Consider the following 22,662-nt stretch of genomic DNA (forward strand, 5'->3'; position numbering starts at 1 on the left):
TTTCCAGCCTCCTTAACTCCCACCCCACTCCTAGGTGCATGCTCTGCACCAGGACTCCCGCCCCTGCACCTGGGGCTCCCAGGCTTCCCTGGTTTGGTTTTGTTTCATTTCAGTGGGAGAGGGTTAGTTTCTTCACAGTGAGGTTGGGTTTCTGATGTCCACGAGGAGTCGGTGGCTATTTTATTGTTAAAAAATCATACAACAATCTTAGCTTAGATGTTCTGAAACATCTGTGATTAAACAACTGGAAGGGGAAGAAGAGCTTTTTTGGGAATAGGTGTTTTGTTGTGCATGCCCCAGGAGGACTATTAAAATTCTCTATATTTTACTATTATGATGTAATTGCTCCGTGCTTCCATCAGTTGTGCTGAAAAATTTGCATAAAATAATACCAACAAAAAATCTGGTGCAGACCTCCTGAAGGACCTGACCCTGCATCCAAATGGAGCCTTCCCAGGTTAAAAACATTACCCAAACAATGTTAAGCATTGACATTTCCTGATATGATATGTCAAATGTCATCCTCTCCTTTTTCTCCTTTTCAAAGTCATTAAATGACAAAGGAGGCTCTTCTTGTTTTCAAAACCAGAAGCTTATTTGCTTTTCAGCCAGTTGGCTTTTTCCATATTTCCCGTAATTCATCAAATTTCAAAAGAAATACTTAAGTCATTGTAGGCTGCCATTTCAGTTTTACTTGTTTCCAAGTGACTCAGTAAATCTACGTAGGATGAAATGAAGCTCTTAAACCTGAAAAGCGGCCTGTATGAACGACTGTGACATTTAAAAACCCTGCCAATTTGAAGACACCTCTGCTGTCCTGCTTCTCTACCCCTGACAAGATGACCTGGAGTTGAGTGTTGGTGCTGATGGGAGCCAGAGGCACTGGCTGGCAACTGTCCTGGCCCAGTGCTGAAACTGGTAAACAAAAAGGAATCTTCCTTTCTCTTCCTCTCTCTTCTGTAGAATCCCAGCCCGGGCTTATTTGCTGTGATGCACCCTCTCACCTACATGGAAACCGTGATAGATTATCATCTGTGCCCTCACCCCAAGTACGAGTTCACCAAAGAGTCCCACATCGGCTCCACTATTCCTGTCACCCAAAAGCACTTTCTCCTTCACACGGTAAAGCCATCACCGGGCTGCCTGCTGAGCTGGCCCTGGGTTGCAGGGAGGTGCAGGACCTGAGGGCAGCAGGTCCCCACTGGGGTTGAGGAAAAGAAGGCTTGCAACCTCCACCAAGAGCGACAGCCTCGGTGGCTTCCGTTCATTCTACTCTGCCAGCCCTGTCGCCTCCTGCCCACCCATAGCCGCCTCTCGGGCTGCATGTTGCCCTTTCCCCAACATTCTCTCTTGCTTTTCTCTTGAAGGCTACTCCTGAGGCTCACTGCGTTCCCATTTCAGCCGTGTAAAGAGGGTCCCAAGGTGGGAAGAAGCCATGGGCAGATGCCCTCTTTCCTTTGGCACTGCCAAGTATGTAAAACTCAGGGATGGGCACAGTGGTGATGTGACAGGTGCACAGTAAGGGAGGTGGCACAGAGATGTCCTTCTCCCCCCAGGAGACTGGGCTGTCCTGAAAACCCACCATCCAGGACACCCCTTGTGTGGGTGCACTCAGGCCACTCAGACCCAATAATTCCCAAGTTCAGTTCATTACCACACTTGGGCAATTACCTGGGTCACCCTGAGCCCTCTCTCCCTCATTCACTTGTCTAAACATCACTGGGTCCCCGCAGTCTGTCTCTTCAAGAGCATGTGGATCCATCCTCTCCATTCTGCCCCATTGCCCACCACTATCACAGTCACTATCCCCAGAAGGCTCCCTTAGCTGCATTGCTTTCTAGCTCAGAAGCCCTTGGTGGCTCCCTGCTTCCCACAGGAGCAGCTCCAGGCTCGTGAACTTTGCCCACAAGGCCCTCTGTGACCTGCCTGCCTCTCCATTCACACCCCCCTCTAGTTCCCAGCACACACCCTATACCCCCTGAGCTGGTGGTCCCCAGCAGCTCCCTCCTTCATCTGCACACATGCTTCATGTGCTCGCCCGCCTCCCCCCTGCCCGGAGTGCCATTTGATGAGCTACCCATCGTCCTGGAATATTGCACTAGCCTTGCATTTGCAATCACTAAAACAGACCACAAAAGCCAAATCCATCCCCCCTTAAGCAGATATCCCTTCCTACTGTGTGAAGGAAGGAGAAAACAGGTCTCCTTTGTCCCTATTTTATTTCTGTGTCGTCTTGTTTAATGCTCTTTGCTGGTGCAGTTGTCTCTTAGCTTCAGAAAAATTAAACTTAATGGAATAAAAAATTTTGGAGCTAAACTTTCCAGACTGAAAAACTGGAATCATTGCCCTGAAGGCAATGGAAGTTCTTCCTAGCCTTTACCTCACCACACAGTGGCTTTATACTTGAGGTCATCTGCTGGTTTTCATTATAGGACATTATTCCTGGAATAATGCACTGGAAAAGTTTCCAGTCCCTGGTTCTTTCATCCCTGCCCGACACCTCTAAGGCAGAGGTGAGCCAGAGGTAAGCTGAAGCTCATCTGTTTGTGTCACAGAGGTTGTGATCCTGAAAAGTTAAATGTTGAAGCTATGTCAAATTGTATTTTTAAGGCATGAGAAAAGATTACTTGACTGAGAACTCTGATGATATATTGACTGATTTTCATATTTCAAATTTGTCTTGAGGTACACTTTTAAAAAAATGAATGTCACAGGGGGCTATTTGACAATTCTCAAGTAAAGTTGACAGCTGATACCACATAATTTATTGGAAATATTAAGTCATTTTTAAAAAGTCCAGTGTGTCCCCCAGTTGCTGAGATTAAATATCTACACACCCTATATCCAATTCCAAAGGATCTTCTCTCTCATATCATAACCTGGCATTAACTGTGATGCCCCATGGCTAGCTCAGCTACACATACAACTTAGAACATGTAAGTGAGATAAATTCCTTGAACCAAAGAAAGAAGAAATTATGGTGACCATATTTTTGCAAATTTTCTTATTTCTACCTTCAAAGCCCTAAGATATCAAATAAGTAGCCTGATGCTTTGTCTTTAGGACTCTGCTCAGCTAATAACCCCTTGAATTTACATCTTTAGCCCCTTGTCTTTATAAGTAGATTTTAAAAAGTTCTTGGTCAACAAATGTGGCTGACATACCAAAATGATGACCATCAGCTATCACCTTTTGTTCAACACCTTTGATCTGGAATGAGGTTTCCCACCACAGTTGGGCAGAGGCACGTTGTCTTAGTCTACCAGGCTGCTTTGACAAGTACCACAGAATGGGTTGACTTAAGCAACAGCAATCTGTTGGGTCAAAGTTTTGAGGTGAGAAGAAGTCCAAATCAAGGTGTCAGCAAGCCGAGGCTTTCTCCCCAAGACCTGTATCATTCTGGGGCTGCTGCTGGCTGTTCTTGGGGTGCCTTTGCTTGTTTCCCTCTCTGTCATCACACGGTGATGTCCTCTCCTTTCTCTTCTGGGTTCTGCTGACTACTGGTTCTGACTCCTCCCTGTCCTGCTTATAAAGGCCTCCAGTAATCTGGATTAAGGCCCACTCTCCTTCAGTTGGGCCACACCTTAACTAAAATGCCATCTTCAAGAGATCTATTTACAGAGGGTCCATACCCATGTGAATGCTGATCAAGACCAAGAACCTGTCTAAATTGGCGCACATAATTAAATCCATCACACCTATCTTGGCCCCAGGAGTGTTCAGGAAATGTGAACTCTGCCACCAAACAGGAGAAGCATCCAGAATCTTTACCCACCCACCGCCACCCCTACCCCACCCCCTACCACTGATATGTCCTGGATCTTGGCTCAAAAACCCAACTTCTCAGCCTCCCTTTCCTACCACCATGACCACCAGCCTCCAGGAGCTGCCTGACCTTGGGCATGCTCATCAGCAGCCTCTCTGGGCCCATTCCTCTCCTCTGTAAGACATGGGAATTGGAATTGTTGTGGAGGCCTCTCAGCCTTGACATGGAAGTTTTAGTTGGAGTAAAAAGCTCTCCAGAGGATGCAGCTACCCCACAGATGCCACCCATCTACCATACTTCACCCTACCCACAACCTACCCAGGGTATTGGGAGTCCAGTTTGTGACTCTTTATCACTTCTTTTTATTTCTTACTTCATATCTAGCAGGAAAAGCTCTCTGCAAATCATTCAAGCCCCAGGCTTGCTTCTAGATGCCTCTTTATGTGCTACCCCTTTTATTTTCTTAGTGATCCTCTACTACTCTGCCTAGCCTGGAGATTAAAATGAGGTCAATAAAAAGCACCCATCCCAGGATTTGGGACATGGTGGGAGCACAAATCACTAGATCCTTTTATCTTAGTTCATCTATACCTCATCCACCCCACTCCATTGCCATCCCCAAATGAACTGTGGATCTTCTTGCACTTCATTTTAGCATATTTCTAAACTCTGAAGTTTCCAGAACATGGGGGACACAGTGGCACTGTAGAAAGAACAGAGCTTGGAGTCAGAGAGTCCTGTCCCCATGCTGCACCACTGTGTCACCAGCTGTGTGGCCTGGGTGGTGTGTGAAGCTTTTAGCTCCTTGCCTGGTACACGCTTGGCAACTTCGTTCTCCTCACCCCTTATGCCCACCCACTAAACCCTGCAGTAACTGTCACTGCCAGATGATATGCTCTAATAGGCAGCCTTATTGTGCTTGGTGTAGTAACCCCACCTGCCATCAGAAAACTCCACTGAGGTGGATTTTAGGTCCAGTCAGGAGGCTGAATCAGCAAAAGGAGGAAAGGGAGAAGCATGTACTACCTGCATACCACAGCAGCGAGCACTGTCTCCAGAATTAGGAAGAAACATCCTTTTTTATTTTCCCAGAGCAGTGTCCTTGGCAAAATCTCCATGGCTGCTGCAGGCAGAATGCCCTTGAAGGAAACCAAAATTAAACATGAATTCTGCAGGAATTAAAGAACACTCTCCATGAATTGTTACTTATAGCTTCTTTTCCTGAGGGCTCTGTTAGGCCAGTTCAGTTCAAAATAAATTGTAATTATATAATAGATTATACAACCAAAATAGAATTATATATTTCCTTGTTGTCGATGTCCACTGGATGCAAGATTCTAGATCATGGTGGTTTGTTTTCCTCCTGAAACTGTAACAAAAGAAAAATGATAATTGCTTTTTAAAATCTTTATAAATCCACTAATGATATTTCAACTTTGCAGCCACTTTGTTGAATAAATTACTTCCCATCACTTATTTGGTGTTTGCCCTTGTGTCTGCTGCACCTGAGAGTTACCTATTTGTTGTTAAGCCTTGCAATGTAGGTATTCAGTCTTTATTCCAAGTCATTTTTGTGTTACTGAAATGCCCATTTGGTTTACTTTACTCTTTAATAAAATCAGAGGGAATTTTTTCAGTCTGCATGGGTTTCCATAAAATCTGAGTCAGCAGCAACTGAAGAAATGATCGAATCCATTACTTTCCAGAATTTCAGGTTTTATACATGAGTGAAATCTCCAAAAGAAATCGGGGAACTAGCTTACAGTTGTCAGAATTTTTCCTTCCCAAGTAATGACATTCTTAAAAAAGCTTACAAAAAACAACTACTGGCACTAGTATTTTAATTTTAAAAGAGCATGTTAACACACACATGGTAAAGTCAAAGGAACATGGTCTCAGATATTTAAAATTGGGTAAATTTTGTTTGCTGAAAAACTCACTGTTAGAATAAAATTGCACTCATTGAGACACAGAGACTAATGATTGCAGGCAGAAAGTTTATTGGGAAGTTCTCCCAACGGAAGGGGTCTGAAGAGAGACTGCAGTCACTCCCACCGACATGGTGGGGGTCTAATGAGATACTTCAGCTCGTCTTTGGCAGAGGCGGTTATGAATATACAAGGTTTTCTTATTTCTCCTCTTTTTTTTTTTTATTAAATGTGACTCGTCATATGTGTTCTTCACACTTTTTTCATTTACTAATATCTCTTAAAAATGACTATCAGTTCATAGAGAACGTCCCCATTCTTTTTTAAAATAATTATTTTTTTTAGTTTCAGAGAAGCTTTGGGATTACGTAAATGTCACATAAAAAAATTGAGGGATTCCCATATGCCCCACTCCCTCCCCCACATGCATTTTCCCACATTAACAATATTACTAATTGGTGTGGTACATTTGTTACAATTAATGAATACATATTGAAGCATTGCTGCTAACCACGTACCGCAGTTTACAGTTTTCACTCTGTCCCACACATTTTTGTAAGTTGTGGCAAAATATATAGTTGGCTGTATCTGTCACTGTAGTGTCATGCAGGACAATTCTAGAGTCCTGGAAATGCCCTCACATTATACCTATTGTTCCCTCTTCTATCTCTCAGAACTTCTGGTGGGCCCTACCTTTATATCAGTGATAAAAGTTCCTGCATTGCTAGAATAACAAGTCTATAGGAAAATAACAATGAGTCTACTTTAGTCCACTATTCATTTCCCAACATGAGGTTTTGGGGATGGTGATCCAAATTGTCCTTCTATCTGAGAAGGGGCTTAGATCCCATTCCACATTCTTTTTACAGCTGTGAAAACTATGTTCCATATTTTTTTTCAACCAGTCTCATACTCAGTGAGCTGGTACATTTTTGCACAAAAACTAAAAGAAGGCAAAGAGCCTGGAAGTAACCACCCCAGGGTCCACAGGATGGAGAAATAGAGTATGGATTAGAGTGGACTTGCTGGTGTTCTGCTGGGGAACTATTGTGATTAGTAAGGGAAGAAATTGTAATATTGACATGGAGAAAGTGTCCATGGTAGCTGCTGATGTTAGGGAGAGGGAAGAAGAGATATGATGTGGACACATTTTCAGGATTTGGAGTTGTCCTGGGTGGTGCTGCAGGGAGAGATGCTGGACATTGCGTGTCCTGCTATGGCTTACTGGGTGGAATGGGGAAGAGTGTAGACTACAATGTAGACCACTGTCCATGTGGTGCAGCAGTGCTCCGAAATGTATTCACTAGGTGCAGTGAATGTGCCACGATGATGGAAGAGGTTTTGATGTGGGAGGAGTGGGGTAGGGGGGGTGAGGGGTGTATGGGACCTCATATTTTTTGAATGTAACATTTAAAAGAAAACAAAGGGGGTAGAAGAAGAGACAACTCAAAGACATATAAGTCCTCACAAGGAGCCTTCAGTTATTCCGTTTGCCACCCCATCTGCTGCCTTACTTGCCTTCTGCTGCCTCTTAGGGATCTGCAAGGAGGTCAGTTTTCTTCTCTCCTTTGCTTCAGACAGCTCACTTCCCAGCATCCATTAATTATTCCTGGAAATTATTGAAACGTTTGTTCACTGATGTCCTTTCTCTTTGCTGTTGCAGGTTCTTTTTTCTTTTTTTTATTCTTTTAATATCATTTGAAAGGCTTATAAGGAAGGAGTAGAAACAAAGAGTGAGTGTGTGGCCAACTTTTAAATAACAATACTTTTATTCTCCCTAGCTCAATTCCTTTAATGTCCTAATACCCAAGAATTTTTATATAAAGCTCTAAACTTGTAGTACCAAATAATGCATAAGGATGGGAGAGGGAGGGAAGGTTTGACATTGAATAGAATGATGAAGGGAGTATATAAAAGTGGGAAAAGCTATTATGAATGAAAACTGACTTACCAGTCCCCCCTCTCCAAGAAATAATGTAATTTTAGTCCTTACCAGGTAAAAAATCCTATGATTCTATGTCCAAACTCTGGAAAATTGTCCTTTTTGGGTTCCACTGGGACCTCCCCAGTAGAAGGTCTTCCTTCTAGGGAAACTGTAGCTTCTCCCAGTGTAAAATAACATGCTTTGGGAAAATTATATAAAGACACCCAAACTAATAATGTGATCACTTACCTTTGGCTCCTTGTATGATTTCTCCACAGCTGTGACTCCTTCAATACAGTTATACTTCCTATAGATGCCCCTGCAATTGTGGATGGCCTGCCAGAAGAAGACAGATTGGAAATAGCCCAATGGTATTTTTTTTCCTTTGGTCTCTCATGTGGTCTGTTTTCCAAAAATATTGTAGATGTCATGAGCACTTGACAGCCAAATAAGAAGATAAGGCCAACACCTAGCCATTCCATTAACTAGGTAAGATGATAACTAAGTTCATGGTAGGATCAAAAGTTTCCTTATCTTTAGGTGCTCCAGGAGCTCAAAGGAGGGGAACTCGGAGGGCATAAATGGGTTTTGAAGGCTTCTGTGATCATGTGGACTTGGATTAATACTTGAAAGAGGGGTAGGATTTGGATAGCCATGAAAGCAAGACCCTTAAATTTGCTCTCACCAATCAGCATCCAATGGGCAGTGAAACTGTGTCCTTGAATCTCCTGCTTCATCCCCATTTCAACCTGGTAGCTACAGTCTCAGCATCAGATCTGAGAATCAAATCTAAACCCAGCAGAGTGTGTGTCCTTGGCCAGGAGCAGCTTCTCCATATGAGAACCTCTGTGCATGTCTCCCCAGTACCCAGTGTACCCTGCCTCCAGCTGGAACCCCTGTGCAGCCCCATGTGCCAGTCCCTCTAGGTCTCAAGCTCTGCTTTATCCCTTAAAAAATATGTTAGCAATTTATTTTACCATCACATCATTTCAGAGAAGTTCACATATTTTAGCCAAGAGTTTTGTTCGCCTCTCTTTCTCTCACACCCCACCTCCATTTCTCAACATTTTCTCTTGGCTCCAACCTTCCACAAATACCCAGAATCCTTCTACACCAGGGCACTTTCCCCATTGCTCCTGTGGGCTGCCCTATTGCACAATGGTGGCCTCCAGAGCTCTGTTGTTAGTGGGTTTCTGTTTTCCAGACAAGAATAAAATCCGTTTAAGTTTTCTGGTTTAATTAACCAACATGGCCTAGAGTTTTATAGATCTTCATCTTCCATTAAAATTTACATTAGAAGGACAGGGCAAGCGGTGACTGAGTAAGGCATTCAAGAGTCAGCTCATCCTACAGAGCCATTAGTAGTCACCCAGAGCTATCTAAAGCACCTCATGGGGGCCAGGAGACCAGAAGAGCATCCTGACACATCCATGAGTAATAGAAGGAGAAGACTGCCTCTCTGCATTGAGGATTCATGAGTTGATCATTCCACACTGTGGTAACCAGTGCCCATCCCACACTGGCAGTACAAGCCACCTCAGGAGGTATTCCATGACTAGAGTGGGAAGCTCCGTTTCCCCAAAACAGAGTTGGAAGAGACAGTTGGGCACCAACTGCATCTACTGAATAGTAAATTTGGCTGGCTGAAGTATAATCCTAAGAACAGTTGAGGTTTGAGCCTGTCCAAGTTGTAAAGAGGCTTGTAGCCACCATTTTAACTCTGCCTCCGACAGGAGGGGAAGAGAGACTGATTGAAAATCTCAGTGACAGTTGAAAATCACAGTAACTGTCAGGACTGGCTTCTTCTAACCAGATCATATTGCAGCACTAGCCAAAGCCCCAGCCCCACCTCTGGCAGGGAAGAAGGTTCCAGCATTGCTGGACAACTGCAGGTGTTTTTGGCCTGCAAGAACTAGTTTGTTGAGCACCTTTGATTCCATCTCCACCCCTCTACCCCCATGGGATAGGAAGGGCTGGTGTTTCTTCAGCCTCTCCAGGCAACCCCAGGTGCTTTCAGCCTCCACAGACTGTATACTCAGACACCTGTAGCTCCATCCCCAGCCTCATATATGATAGGAGGGGAACTGTTATTCCCTAACCTCTCCAAGCAGTTGCAGGCCCTGTGTGTCCCCATGAACTGGTTTGTTGAGTGAGTTCAATTCCATCTCCACCTTCACCTCCCACCCCTCTTAAGATAGGAGGGGTCTGGTGTTTCCTCAGCCTTTCAGGGCAAATGCAGGTGCTTTTGGCCTGCATGAACTCAACTATTGGGTATCTGTGGTTCTACACCAGTTCCAATAGGGCAAGAAGGGAACAGTGATTCCCTAGCCTCTTGGAGTAATTGGAGGTGCTTTTGGCCCCCACAAACTGAATAGTCAGACACTTGTAGCTCCATCCCTGCCCCCAAGTAGGATAAGAGGGAGGCATGTTTCCTCAGCCTTTCCAGGCAATGACAGGCACTTTGGGCCAGCATGGACTGGACTGTTAGGTACCTTGTATCCAACCCCATCCCCCAATAGAATAGGTGGGGGCTGGTATTTCCTCAGCCTCTCCATGCATGGCAGGAACTTTGGTTTTCATGGACTCAACTGTTGATGCCTGTGGATTCGCCCCCATCCCCTAATAGGATAGAAGGGGACTGGTGTATTCTCAGCTTCTCTGGGTGACAGCAGGCACTTTCATCCTACAGGGACTGAACTCTTGGGTACTTGTGAATCTACCATCCCCCCAGGGGCAGAAGGGACAGTACTCCCTCAGCCTCTCCAGGCAACTGCAGGCACATTTGGCTCACAGAGATTAGACTGTTGGGCACTCCAGAGGATCCATCCCTACCCTTGGCAGGGGATGAGGAGGGCCAGTCTATGTCATTCTACCTGGCAACTATAGTCATTTTGGCCCTTTGTGACATAGTTTGCTGCCCAAACTTGCAGCTCCATCCCTGGCTCAGGTAGTAGGGGAAGGAGCATGAAGTTTCATCATTCTTTTCAGGCAACTACAGACGGTCTTGGTCTGTAAGACTTGGATTATTACATATGGCTGTAGCTCTGTCCCTATCGCTGGTAGAGGAGAAAGGGGGAAAGAAGCATCACTAGTTCCTGGGGAAATGTGGGTAGCTTCAGCCTCCACAGATTACAGTATCAATGAAATCCTCAGCTACTACAACACAACCTACAAAGGAGAAAGGGCAAGAAAGTACTAACCTAAAAAGAGAAATTGCTCACAGAAATAAATCCATTTAGTAAGCCAGATGTGGAGACACCAAGAAAAAATTACAATCCATACCAAGAAACAGGAAGATATGGCCCAGTCAAAAGAACAAGATAAGCCTCCAGGTGACACAAAGGAGTTGAAACAACTTATCATAAATGTTCAAACAAATATCCTTAATAAATTCCATTAGATGGCTAAAGAGATTAAGGATATTAAGAAGACACTGTGCGATCACAAAGAGGAATTTGAAAGCATACGTAGAAATATAGCAGATCTTATGGGAATGAATGGCACAATAAATAAATATATTGGAGGCATATAACAGTAGATTTGAGGAGGCAGAAGAAAGAATCAGTGAGCTAGAAGACATGGTCTCTGAAAGCAAACATACAAAAGAACAGATCAAGAAAAGAAAGGAAGAAGTTGAACAGGGTTTCTGAGACTAAATGACAGCAAGAGACATGCAAACATATGTGTCATGGGTGTCAGAAGGAGAAGATAAGGGAAAAGGAGCAGAAGGAATATTTGGAAGAATAATGTTAGGAAATTTCCCAACCCTATTGCAAGACAGATTGCCATGATAAAGAAACACAACGTACTCCCATAGGAATAAATCTGTGCAGACCAACTCCAAAACATGTACTAAACAGAATGTCAAATGCCAAAGACAAAGGGAATTCTGAGAGCAGTAAGAGAAAAGCAATGCATAACATTTAAGGGGGGAAGCAGACTTGGCCCAGTGGTTAGGGCATCTGTCTACACATGGGAGGTCCATGGTTCAAGCCCCGGTCCTCCTTGACCAGTGTTGAGCTGGCCCATGTGCAGTGCTGATGCATACAAGGAGTGCTGTGCCATGCAGGGGTGTCCCCTGTGTAGGGCAGCCCCACACAAAAGGAGTGTGCCCCATAAGGAGAGCTGCCCAGTGTGAAAGAAAATGCAGCCTGCCTAAGAATGGCACCACCACACGGAGAGCTGACACAACAAGATGACTCAACAAAAAGAAACACAGATTCCAGTGCCACTGACAACAACAGAAGTGGACAAAGAAGAAGATGCAGCAAATAGACACAGAAACAGACAACCAAAACAAAAAAACATATATGGAATACCCAATACGATTAAGTGTTGATTTCTCATTGGAAACCATGGAGGCAAGAAGGCAGTGGTATGATATATTTAAGATACTGCAAGAGAAAAACTTCCAGCCAAGAGTCTTATATCCAGCAAGATTGTCTTTCAAACATGATGGTGAATTTAGAATATTCACAGATATAAACAGAAACAGAGTTTGTAGCCAAGAGAACAGATTGCAGACAATACCAAAGGGTGTGCTATAGTCTGAAATGATAAGACAGGATAGAGAGACTTGGAAGAGAGGACAGTAATAAAGATTATAACAATAAAAGTAACAAAGTGTCAAAAGAATGGTGGAAATAAATATGACAGAAAAAATATGACAGAAAATTACAACTCATTGTTAAAAGAAATTTTAAAGACCTAAATAATTGGAAGAACATTCCATGCTCACAGATTGGAAGACTAAATATCATTAAGGTGTCAGTGCTACTCAAATTGATATATAGATTAAATGCAATCCCAATTAAAATTTCACTGGCATTTTAAAAAAATTGAAAGCATGCTTATCAAATTTATTTGAAAGGATAAGGTGTACTGAATAGCCAGAAACAGCTGAAAAAGGAAAAACCGAGTTAGAGGACTCTCACTTTCAGCTTTTAAATCATATTACATAGCTGCAGTGGTAAAAACAGCATGGTACTAGCATAAAGACAGACACACAGATCAATAGAACAAAATTGATGGCTCAGAAACAGACTCTCACATCTATGGTCAAGTGATTTTTGACAAGCCTGTCAAACCTACCGAGCTTTGGCAGAACAGTCCATTCCACAAATGGCCCCAAGGGAACTGAATATCCATAGCCAAAAGAAGGAAAAAAGGACGCCTATCTCACACCTTACCCCACAATTAAGTCAAAATGGATCAAAAACCTAAGTATAAAAGTAAGAACCATAAAGCTTCTAGAAAAAAATAAAAGAAAATATCTTCACGACCTGGTGGTAGGTGGTGGATTGTTAAAGGAGATAAGAGAAAGACTGCGATGGACTCCTGATGTATAAGGTATATAGAAGTTTTAACTAACTTTACTGTAAAAGGGTGGAAATGTATAGAGTGGATGGTAACACATGATAGTTACAGCTGGTTTATAAATGGGAATATGGCTGAAAAGGGTATTCTAGGGATGTAAATGTCAAATGAAAGAATGCTAGAATATAAAGAATGACTTAACACAGTAAACCCAGAGGTGGATGAGAATTGTGGTTGATAGTTCAGATGCAAGAGTGTCCTTTGTGAGCTAGAGCAGATGTACATCAATATCGAAGGGTGGTGTGAATGTGGAGAAGCATGAGAAAACAGAACTGGAGTGACCTATGATTGTGAATAACAGTAATAATATAATATTCATGCATCTATGCCGAAGATGTACTGTACTGATAGTGGTGGAGTATAGAAAATGTGTGACAGATGTACATTATGGACCTGCTAATAGTCTGATGATATCTCATAATTGGTAACAAGTGTTCTACCATAGTATAGTGTATTGATAGAGGGAGGTTATTTGGGAATTCTGTACATGTGCATGATTGTTTTTAAGTTTACATCTTGTATCATAAAAGTATATTTTAAAAATAATAATAGGGATGCCTGGAGGGAAAATTCACCAAATTTAAGATAAGGATTATAGGGAAGCAGATGTGGCTCAATCACTTGGGCTCCTGTCTACCATATTGGAGGTCCAGGCTTCGATGCCCTGGGCCTCCTGGTGAAGGAAAGCTGGCCGTGTGGTGAGCTGGCCCACGTGGAGTGCTGGCCTGCACATAGCCTGCCCCTTGCAGGTGTGCTGTCCCGCAAAGGAGTGCTGGCCCACATGGAGAGCTGGTGTGGCAAGATGATGCAACAAAAAAAGACACAGAGGATAGACAGTAAGAGACACAGCAGATCAGGGAGCTGAGGTGGCACAAGAGAATGATCACCTCTCTCCCACTCTGGAAGGTCCCAGGATCAGTTGCCAGAAGTGCCTAATGAGAATACAAGCAGACACAGATGAACACACAGTGAATGGACACAGAAAGCAGACAGTGGGGAGGGAGGCGGGGAGAGGGATGAATAAATAAATCTTAAAAAAAAAGATATAAGGGCTATAGTCTGTAGTAAGATTTTGACAATATTCTCTTGTAAATTGAAACAAATGTCTCACAACAATGCAAAGTTTGGTGGTGGACTGATGTATGGGACACCTGAATGATGTTAGGCATGTTTTCCTTTGTAAGTTTACAACTTTTACTATGCACTTATTGTTTATGTATGTTCATGTATAAATGATATAGTAATAATAATAATAGGCTGGGGGGGCGAATATACCAAATGTAAGATATTTGGTTAGTAGTAATATTTTGAGGATGCTCTTTAATCAATAGTTAAAAATGTTTCACAACAATGCAAGGTATTGGTGGTAGGGTGAGGTGAGGTATGTGAGTCCTGTATGACATTATTATGTATGCTTGTTTTATAAGTTTACAACTATTACTATACACTTATTGTTTATGTATGTTTATGTAAGAGTGATATACGTCAACAAATTTTTTTAAAAAGGTAGATGGAATCAATGTGGAAAGCCACGAGAATTGTGTAACTCTTAAATGATGGCATATTCCTTCTATTTTTCCTTTGGAAAGGTGAAACAGTTCCAGCTAAACATCTTATTACTTTTCAGTGAGCTTTGTGAACGGGATGTAAATATTATGTTGACTCCAGAAATGATCCAAGTGGAATTCCCTATGTTAGACCGCAAGGACAACAAGAAGAAGTAAGTGGACGTTTTAATGCCATAATCAGATGTTGCACTGGGTAAAATTTGTCCTGCATAAAGTACGGTACTGTTATCATAGCTGAATCTAAATATCTCAGGCTTTAGTAAGAGACATGTTTCTAAGGCCTTCATTATTTTGATGTGGGCTTTATTTTGCACACATGCACTCCCTTAAATGTTGTTGGCAAGTGAACTTTAAAGACGGAATCCAGTTCAGTTTTTCTATTTGCTTATCATTTGATTTCAGAGATGTGTCTCTTTCTTCTCAACAGCTGATTGCATTTTATTCAGTGTAAGGGCCCCGGGCTCTCTAGAGCCAGGTGAGACCTGGGGCCGAATCCCAGCACCACCGGTGGTCACGCGTGAGGTCTTGAGCCAAATTGCTTATTGTCTCTGGGCCTCTTTCCTCACCTGAAAAAAAATGCAGATAATAAATTCTGACTCCAGAGATGAAATTAGATTAGTGGTTGTGTAGGGCTGGGGAAGGATAGAGGGATTGAGAGGTAACTGCTAAAGGGTACTGGGTTTTTCTCTCTGAAGTAATGAAAAAGTTCTAAAACTTGATTGTGATGATGAATGCACAATTCTGTGATTATACTGAGAGCCACTGTCCACTTTGGATGGACTGTATGGTGCATGCATATAGCTCAATAAAATTGCTTTACAAACTCCATTACCCAGACAGTACTTCAGCCTAATGGAATCAGAACCTCTAGTTGTTGAGACCCAGGTGCCAGGGTTTTGTATGTCTCCCCAGGTGATTCCAATGTGCAACCAAGGTATTCCCAGATGTTCTCCCGTGTGTCCAAAGCTCCCCCCACATCCCAACCTTACCCAGAGTTAGACTTCTAGGGCATGAAACAGAGCACTGAAAGTTTCCACTGGTGGAATTAGGTTTTTAATTGGAGGTATTTCCTTAAGGCTTCTGTTTGCTCTGTTGGCATGTTTAGCCCTCTATACTGGAGTTACGAATGTGCCACTTTGCTAAACGTTGGCTGAGAAGGGCAATTTTATATTCAGAATACAGGAACACTTCAGCTAGTAAACCATCTCCCATATCCCTCATTTAGCTCTTTGAGTTCCCCTGAATGTGCCCCCCAGCACCTCTTGTTTAGTCCCTTTCAGCAAAGTAAGGAAGTTCCTAGTATCTTCTTCTTATTCTGTAAATGTTGAGTTCACTGTCACCTGGCCAGTGCAGAACAAATAAACCCATACTATAAACACCCCCCTCCAAAAAAAAATCTATCTCACAGGGCAAGTGAGGAGCATCTAGTATGGTTGTTTGTCTTTCCAATGTACATCATCACAGTCATAAACATATCCGTTTTTTAAGAATCCTTTTGTGATGTAAATAACCACCCATAGTTCATTTGGTTATAAGTTTTAAATTGTGGGTATAATCTTTTAAAACTATCTTTTTAAAAGAAAATACATTTTCTTTTATTTATTATCATTTCTATTTTAAAACTAAGAATATACAGAAAAATATGAAGAATAAAACAAAAACATTATCTAATCACCAAGGGGTGGTGACTTTACATTTTGATATATGGCCTCCCAAACCTTTCTGTATACATATGTATACACATATAAAGAGTTTTTAACAACAATTAAATCATGCTCTACGTATTTTGTTTTCTGTATTTTTATTAAACAATATATCATAAATATGCACTGATAAACATATTTCCTATTTCATTGGGTAGATGTGCCTTGATATATTTATCCAACGCCTATTGTTGGACACGTAGACTCTTTCCAATATTTTGCTGCAGCCAACGTTCTTGTGCCAGAATCACCTGCAAAATATCAGAATGTTTCCTTAGGAGAAACTCCTAGAAACATAAATGCAATGTTTGTGGATGCATTTTAAGGTAATTTTGTAGCTAAATTACCATTCAGAAAGTCCTTCCACATACCTCCCACCAGCAGAGGTCAAGGGCACCTGTCTCCAAATACCCTGCACAACAGGACACTGTCCTTTTCTTTGTTCGCTTCATTTTTACCAAGATGATCTTTTTAAAGGCCATCCCCTTGTCTTCATTTTCGTTTCTTCACTTACTAGTGATATTAAAATATTCTCTGCTTATCAACTGTTTTTTCATCTTTTGTGAGGGGACTGTTCATCTTTTTGCCTATTTAACATTATCTTTCATTTACTTGTGAGTCCCTCATATATTAAAGGTCTCTACCCTTTCTAGGTATGTTGCAAAGTTCTTTTCTCAGCTTATCTTCTAACTTAGTTTAAGGTGTTTTGGGTCCTATCTTTTCTGAAAGGAATGCCCACATGTCTTAGGAGTGTGGGAGTCTTTGGTTTGTTTGTGATCATTTCAAGGCCTGCAGCAACCCACAGGTCTCCAAAAGGAAGTTGCAAGTTTTTAGTAAGAGAGTTTAAGGATGAAAATTTTAAATGGAAATTCAGTGAGTGCCTGCTTTGATCAGTTAATGACCACTATAAAATATCCTGTGACACTCAACTCCCAGATGCCCTTTGCATTCTGTTTCAAGTAAATAGTTGGCTAAGAGTGTCATATATATATATATATATATATATATATATATATATATATATATATATTTATATTTAATTTCAAAAATTACCCCAGGACATAGAATGGTTTGCCCAATGATCAGGCTAATATCCAATACCGATATACTCTTTTGTACTTTAAGATGATTTTTTACTCTTTATGCTACTGAGTTAATGTGCAATGCCATTTGATTATCAAAGTATTATTAAGTGAAATAGAATTTCTTACTTTATACATTTGCCCAAAGTGGTATGTCATTCTTTTTCTTTTTTTTAAAATGAATTTTAGCTACTTAAGAAGAAAAAAAAATAGCTAGCAAATGATAAACTCTGAAAATTTTCTAAACACTAGTTAACTTCCAGTTTACTTAAAAAATAGGTAGCAAACAATAAACTAACATATTCTGTACATCAGATTAACTTCCAGTTTTTCAAAGTAGGCATGCATTGCATACATTTGAAATCAATGTATCCTTGGTATTTTGAATTCACCTGTTTTTCAGATAAAGCTCACATACATTTTCCCCACATGTCAAAGTTGTCAACATAATTCTCATTTGATTGGCTGTGTAGTATTCTAATGGGCTGATATCCCATAGACCATTTTCAAAACTCCTTTGGTTTGGAAATTCTCTTCAGCTCAAGATGAGCCTTATATCCCATGTTCATTTTTGTCTTCTCTGTCCTTACATGTTCACCTTCCTCACCTCCATCAGCCTCAGCCAGAAGCCAACAGAAGCCCTTCCTTTAGTCAGGTACATGCACCAGAGCTGAACAGACAGGGACAGTCACAAGGAACACACAGCACACGTCGCCTTCCATCTCCCCATGAAGACTGCTGTCCATTTGGTTTCTGGCAAATATTTATTTTCATGGATGCAAAGAATCACCTGCTCTCTCCTGATGACTGTAATGAACTTGAGAGAGTGTTTGTTATCTCCACGGAGCTCCCACCCCTCTCAGGAAATGGAGGCTCTGAACATTTAGGGAACTTGGGGAGGCTAAGACCTCGGTGCAGGGAGGTTGATGCCAGATTCATATCACTCACAAGCTGAGACTTTAACTGGTAGCTAAATGATCACAAAATACCATGTAAAGCCTTGTTTTTAAAACGTTCCACCAAATATGACTGGGATGTCACTGTCAGTGCTGGGTGGCTTGCGTGACTTACTGTCCTCACATGTCCTTTTCATTTTTTTCCTATTTAGAGAAGTGAAAGACCAAGCACAGCAACCAGAGAAGGCTGGAGAAAAGGTGCCTGAGGAGATGAAGAATCTGCGGTTAAAAGCCCTCAACCCATACCTGATTCTAGAATAACCATCACCCATAGCTCGGTTCCCCTTGTTCACTTTCTGTGGGACCCCATGTTCCTTTGTGTCCATTTGGGAATTAAAATTCCTAGAGAAAAAAAATTGAACCGTGAGTGATGTAGTTTTCCAGTTATAACTTCTTCTTTTGAAAAAATAAAGGTTGTATGGATGGTAATAGTATTTGAAGTTTCTATGCACAAGATTTAGTGCTGGGATCAAGTTTTTGTGAGGTGTGAGCTGCCCTAACTAGTGACTGAAGCCAGATGCTGACAGCTGTCCCCTGAGAGTCATGGCAGGTGCAGTGCCCAGGGTCCAGGGGTAGGTGGGTGGGGGAAGGAAGGCGCCCTCCCCACTCTGTGGGGAACTGGGCCCCTCAGCTCCCTGAGCATTAGCTGGCTTGGGTGGCATCCACTCCCAGAAAGGACAGAGTTGGCATGGACATAGTAGCCATTCCTGTGGCAGACACCGGTGAGGGGTACTGGAAGTGGGGGACATGGTGAGGCAGCTGGAGCTTTTAGGCTGATTTGGGAGTGTCAGAAATCACTGGGCTGCTGCGACAAATACCACACAACAGCTTCACTCTATCAAAGGCATTTGTTGACTAGTTTTAGAGCCTAGATGTCCAACATCAAAATACAAGTTTCCCTGATTCAATTATGCACCACGTACAGGTGGGCCTTGTTTTCTTGCATTTTGGAGATAACTGTGTTTTGTTTTGTTTTGTTTTTCACAAACTGATGATTTTTGGCCTTGATGAAGTCTATAGGTGCCATTTTTGCAACAGCATCTGCTCATCCCTCATCTCATTTCAATTAATGCAGTCACATTGTTTTATGTATGTAATGCTATTGCACACTTAATAGCCTACAGTATAGTGTGAACGTAACTCTTATAGGCCCTAAGAAACCAAAAAAATTCATGTGACTGGCTTTTTTGTGGTACTTACTTTATTGCAGTGGTCTGGATCCCACCTGCAGTAGGCGGTAGGAAAGGCCCTTGGGGGGGAGGTGGGAGGGAGAAGGGGGCGGGGAGCTCCAGACCCTGAGATGCAGACCCCAGTGGCCCCTGCTCAGCTCCAGGAATGCCAGATCAGCCCTGGATGCCCAGCTGACTCTGAATTTCAGATAAACAAGAAATAAATTTTAGCTTGTCCTTTGCCAATATTTAAGACATATTGCACAATAGATCACTTATTTACCTGAAATTCTAATTTGCCTGGGTGTCCTATATAGTTTTTCTACTGATCAGTGGTGGGAGGAAGGGCGCCAGTGGGGAAGGGAGGAAGGAAATGAGCAGCAAGGAGGGTTGTAGGGTTTGAGGCTCACAGCAGGCTGCCCTGGGCGTGCCAGGCCCTGGGCAGGGCCCAGGATGGGCCTGCACACTTCACCCCTCCCCAGAAAGAGGCCTTCTGGTGTCTGCTGGGGTGGAGGAGCCGAGGGTCCAGGGACCTAATGGACCAAGCACCCAGCTGCTGTTCTCTGAAAACATCACCTTGTTTGTGCCCATGAAAGACAACCCAGTCAAGGACTGAGTGTGGGAGTGATACTGAGACCCATTCAGTAGGACATGGGACTCCTTTGGTGGGGCAGACTGACTCAAGACATCCCAATTGCCTTGCTGAACTGGGAGAAAGAAGGTGGACTAGGAGTAGAAAGGACAACCAACCAGACCAGTTCCGAGCCTGAGGTGTGCACTTTTCTTTGAGGACGAGAATCAGATGTGCAATTCTATTAGGATTTAGAGGCTACTGATCCTAATGTAGCTTCCTATTGGCTCTCACCCAAATCCCCAAAAGTGTCCTCATCAGAATCCCACTGAGGCCTGTGCCCTGAGTTCGATTTCAAGGCTCACCGGGCTGCCCTGAGCTGCTCAGAACTGAGATCCTGGCAGAACCATCGCTGCCTTCCTAAGGGGCACTCTGCTCTGGGGACATGGGGAAATGTTTCCTGAGAGTGCAGTGGCACTTTCCTATTTCAGGAATTCAGTGGGAGCCCAGAGAGGTTCCCCAGGGAAACTGTAGAGCCTGGCAGGAAAGCAGCCCCTAACCTCCCTCTAGCTGCTCCAGACCAGGGACCTGAGCCCAGGCCCAGGTTAGGTCGTGAGCGCCCTCTCCCGACTGCCCTGCAGGAGAGGTTCTGTCCAGGGGCACAGGGCCTTCCCCTCACTCTGACTTTTACTCAGAAATACAGGGCTCTGGCATCAGATTTCAGGTTGTGCATTAGCAGATGCAGAAAGTCCCTAGAGGAGTTCAGGCAGCTCTTCACTGTCTTCCCAGGACTTCTGTCATTTTCACTGTGGATGACAGCCAGCCAGTCCTTGCCTGGAGCCTGGTAGACCTAGTGCTCATAGCAGGTACTGAAGCAGAAGGGAGAGCCTGCACAGGAGGGGCTCAGAGACCCCCATGGCTGTTCCAAGTCCAACATCAGCTTCAATGATAATGGGCTTAAAATTTATCACCCATCATCCTACATCATTCTTGTAAAAGCAGTTTTATTGAGATATTTTCACATACCATGAATCTATCCAAAGTGTGCTATCAGTGGCTTTTATTATAATCCCAGTGCTGTGCATTCATCACTACAAAAATTTTTACAAGAATTTCATTACTCCGAAAAGAAAAACTCAGTACCCCTTTCCTTAGCAGTCACCTCTCAATCCTTCAAGCCTCCCCCAGCCCTACATATCCAGTAACCTAATTTCATCTTTATTAATTGATTTGTATTTACACATTATATAAATGGAATCATACAGTACATAGTACTTTGTATCTGGTTTCTTTCATTTAGCATAATATGGTTTTTTTTGGCCTGATAGTAACATCTTATAGGATTAACATACATTTATTGAGTCAAAGAAAAACAGCCTTATATATGTGATACTACTCACATTTGTATTTCACTTGAGGTTTTACTATGCTGTACAGTCCCATGTCACATGTTTTAGCTTTCCTTCTGACCTTAGACTTTCCCTTTCAACCATGGTCATACCCACATAATAGCACTACCAGTTACATACTGTGTTGTCCTTTCACCTTTTCTGTTTACTTCTATTTACTTCCAAAAAGTAACAGTCTTTTACCAGTTCTATACAGCTTACCCTCAGCTTTCCATTCTCTAACCTCATACTATTTTCTGATGACCCATATTCTAGTTTTTGGCCCATGAGTTTACACACTAGATTTACTTCATAAGAGCATAATCATACAGTATTTGTCCTTTTGTGTCTGGCTTGCTTCACTCAACAGAATGTCCTCCAGGTTCATCCATGGTGTCATATGTTAGACGACTTCATTTCTTCTTACCACTGCATAATATTCCATCATGTGTATGCACTGTGGTTTGTAGGTTGATAGGCAGTTATATTAAATGACAGATAACATAAATACCAGTAGTGTACGTAATTGTGGTTTTAATTCCCATTTATCTGGTAATCTGGAGCATCTTTTACTACGCCTACTACACATCTGTGTATTTTGGTTGTTATTAATAAAACGTTGTTCCAGCCCAGCTTCTGAAGGGCAGGGTCGGTCAGAGAGCAAGATCAAAGGATGCACTTGGCGCAGTGCCGGGCGTGGGCTACATTGGGACTGATGGACAGGAGAGATTCTCTGGTGGTGGTGGTCCAGAGAATGAAGGGAGTGCTCTGCCAAGATTCGGGGAAAATAGAGGACCTCAAAACAAAGTCATTTCATAACAGAGTTTCTGCTAAGGTCACCTGAAGCACATAAATGGGGTCTGGGGAAAATGACATTCTAAGACAGCAGCTGTACAGTATGCCCCTGCGGGGGATCTGTTCCATTTTGACTTCTGTCCTGGGGCATGCGGGGGCTGAGTTTCCCCTGAGGAGGAGGAGCCAGGCCCTGGGACCCAGGACTCCCTCAAATGTCTATTCACGTGGGTTGCCTACACTGGTGAATATTTATTAGTCCTTTAGTCTCAACATGTGGACTTTGGCAGTTATATGACTAGTGGATATTATTTTCCAGTCATGGGTTTCTTAATTTCTTTTTTCTTTTTTTTCAAATTCTACTCAATTTGTTCATTTTTAAAAAAAGATTACATTAAAAAAATATGAGGTCCCCATTCACCCCCACTGCCCCCAACCC

General features: G+C 42.6%; 1 protein-coding gene across 11 annotated transcripts in view; it reads left to right on the forward strand.

The window, feature by feature from the left end:
- The window catches only part of LOC101419459 (cilia- and flagella-associated protein 221-like), a 93,702-nt gene extending 74,970 nt beyond the window's left edge, over window positions 1-18,732 (forward strand). For 8 of the 11 annotated variants that reach the window (XM_058301119.2, XM_071216488.1, XM_058301118.2 and 5 more), the window contains 5 exons: window positions 964-1,122; window positions 2,433-2,524; window positions 7,897-7,989; window positions 14,622-14,714; window positions 18,456-18,732. In XM_058301119.2, coding sequence (XP_058157102.1) covers window positions 964-1,122; window positions 2,433-2,524; window positions 7,897-7,989; window positions 14,622-14,714; window positions 18,456-18,564 — 546 coding nt within the window. In that variant the 3' untranslated portion in view covers window positions 18,565-18,732. Of the gene's footprint in view, window positions 1-963; window positions 1,123-1,367; window positions 2,408-2,432; window positions 2,525-7,896; window positions 7,990-14,621; window positions 14,715-18,455 lie in introns of those variants that run through there. The other 3 variants (XR_011649294.1, XM_058301123.2, XM_058301126.2) reach the window with 3 other exon arrangements.
- The last annotated feature ends 3,930 nt before the right edge of the window (window positions 18,733-22,662 follow it).

This window comes from Dasypus novemcinctus, chromosome 7, assembly GCF_030445035.2.
Source record: "Dasypus novemcinctus isolate mDasNov1 chromosome 7, mDasNov1.1.hap2, whole genome shotgun sequence".
Classification (NCBI taxonomy): domain Eukaryota; kingdom Metazoa; phylum Chordata; class Mammalia; order Cingulata; family Dasypodidae; genus Dasypus; species Dasypus novemcinctus.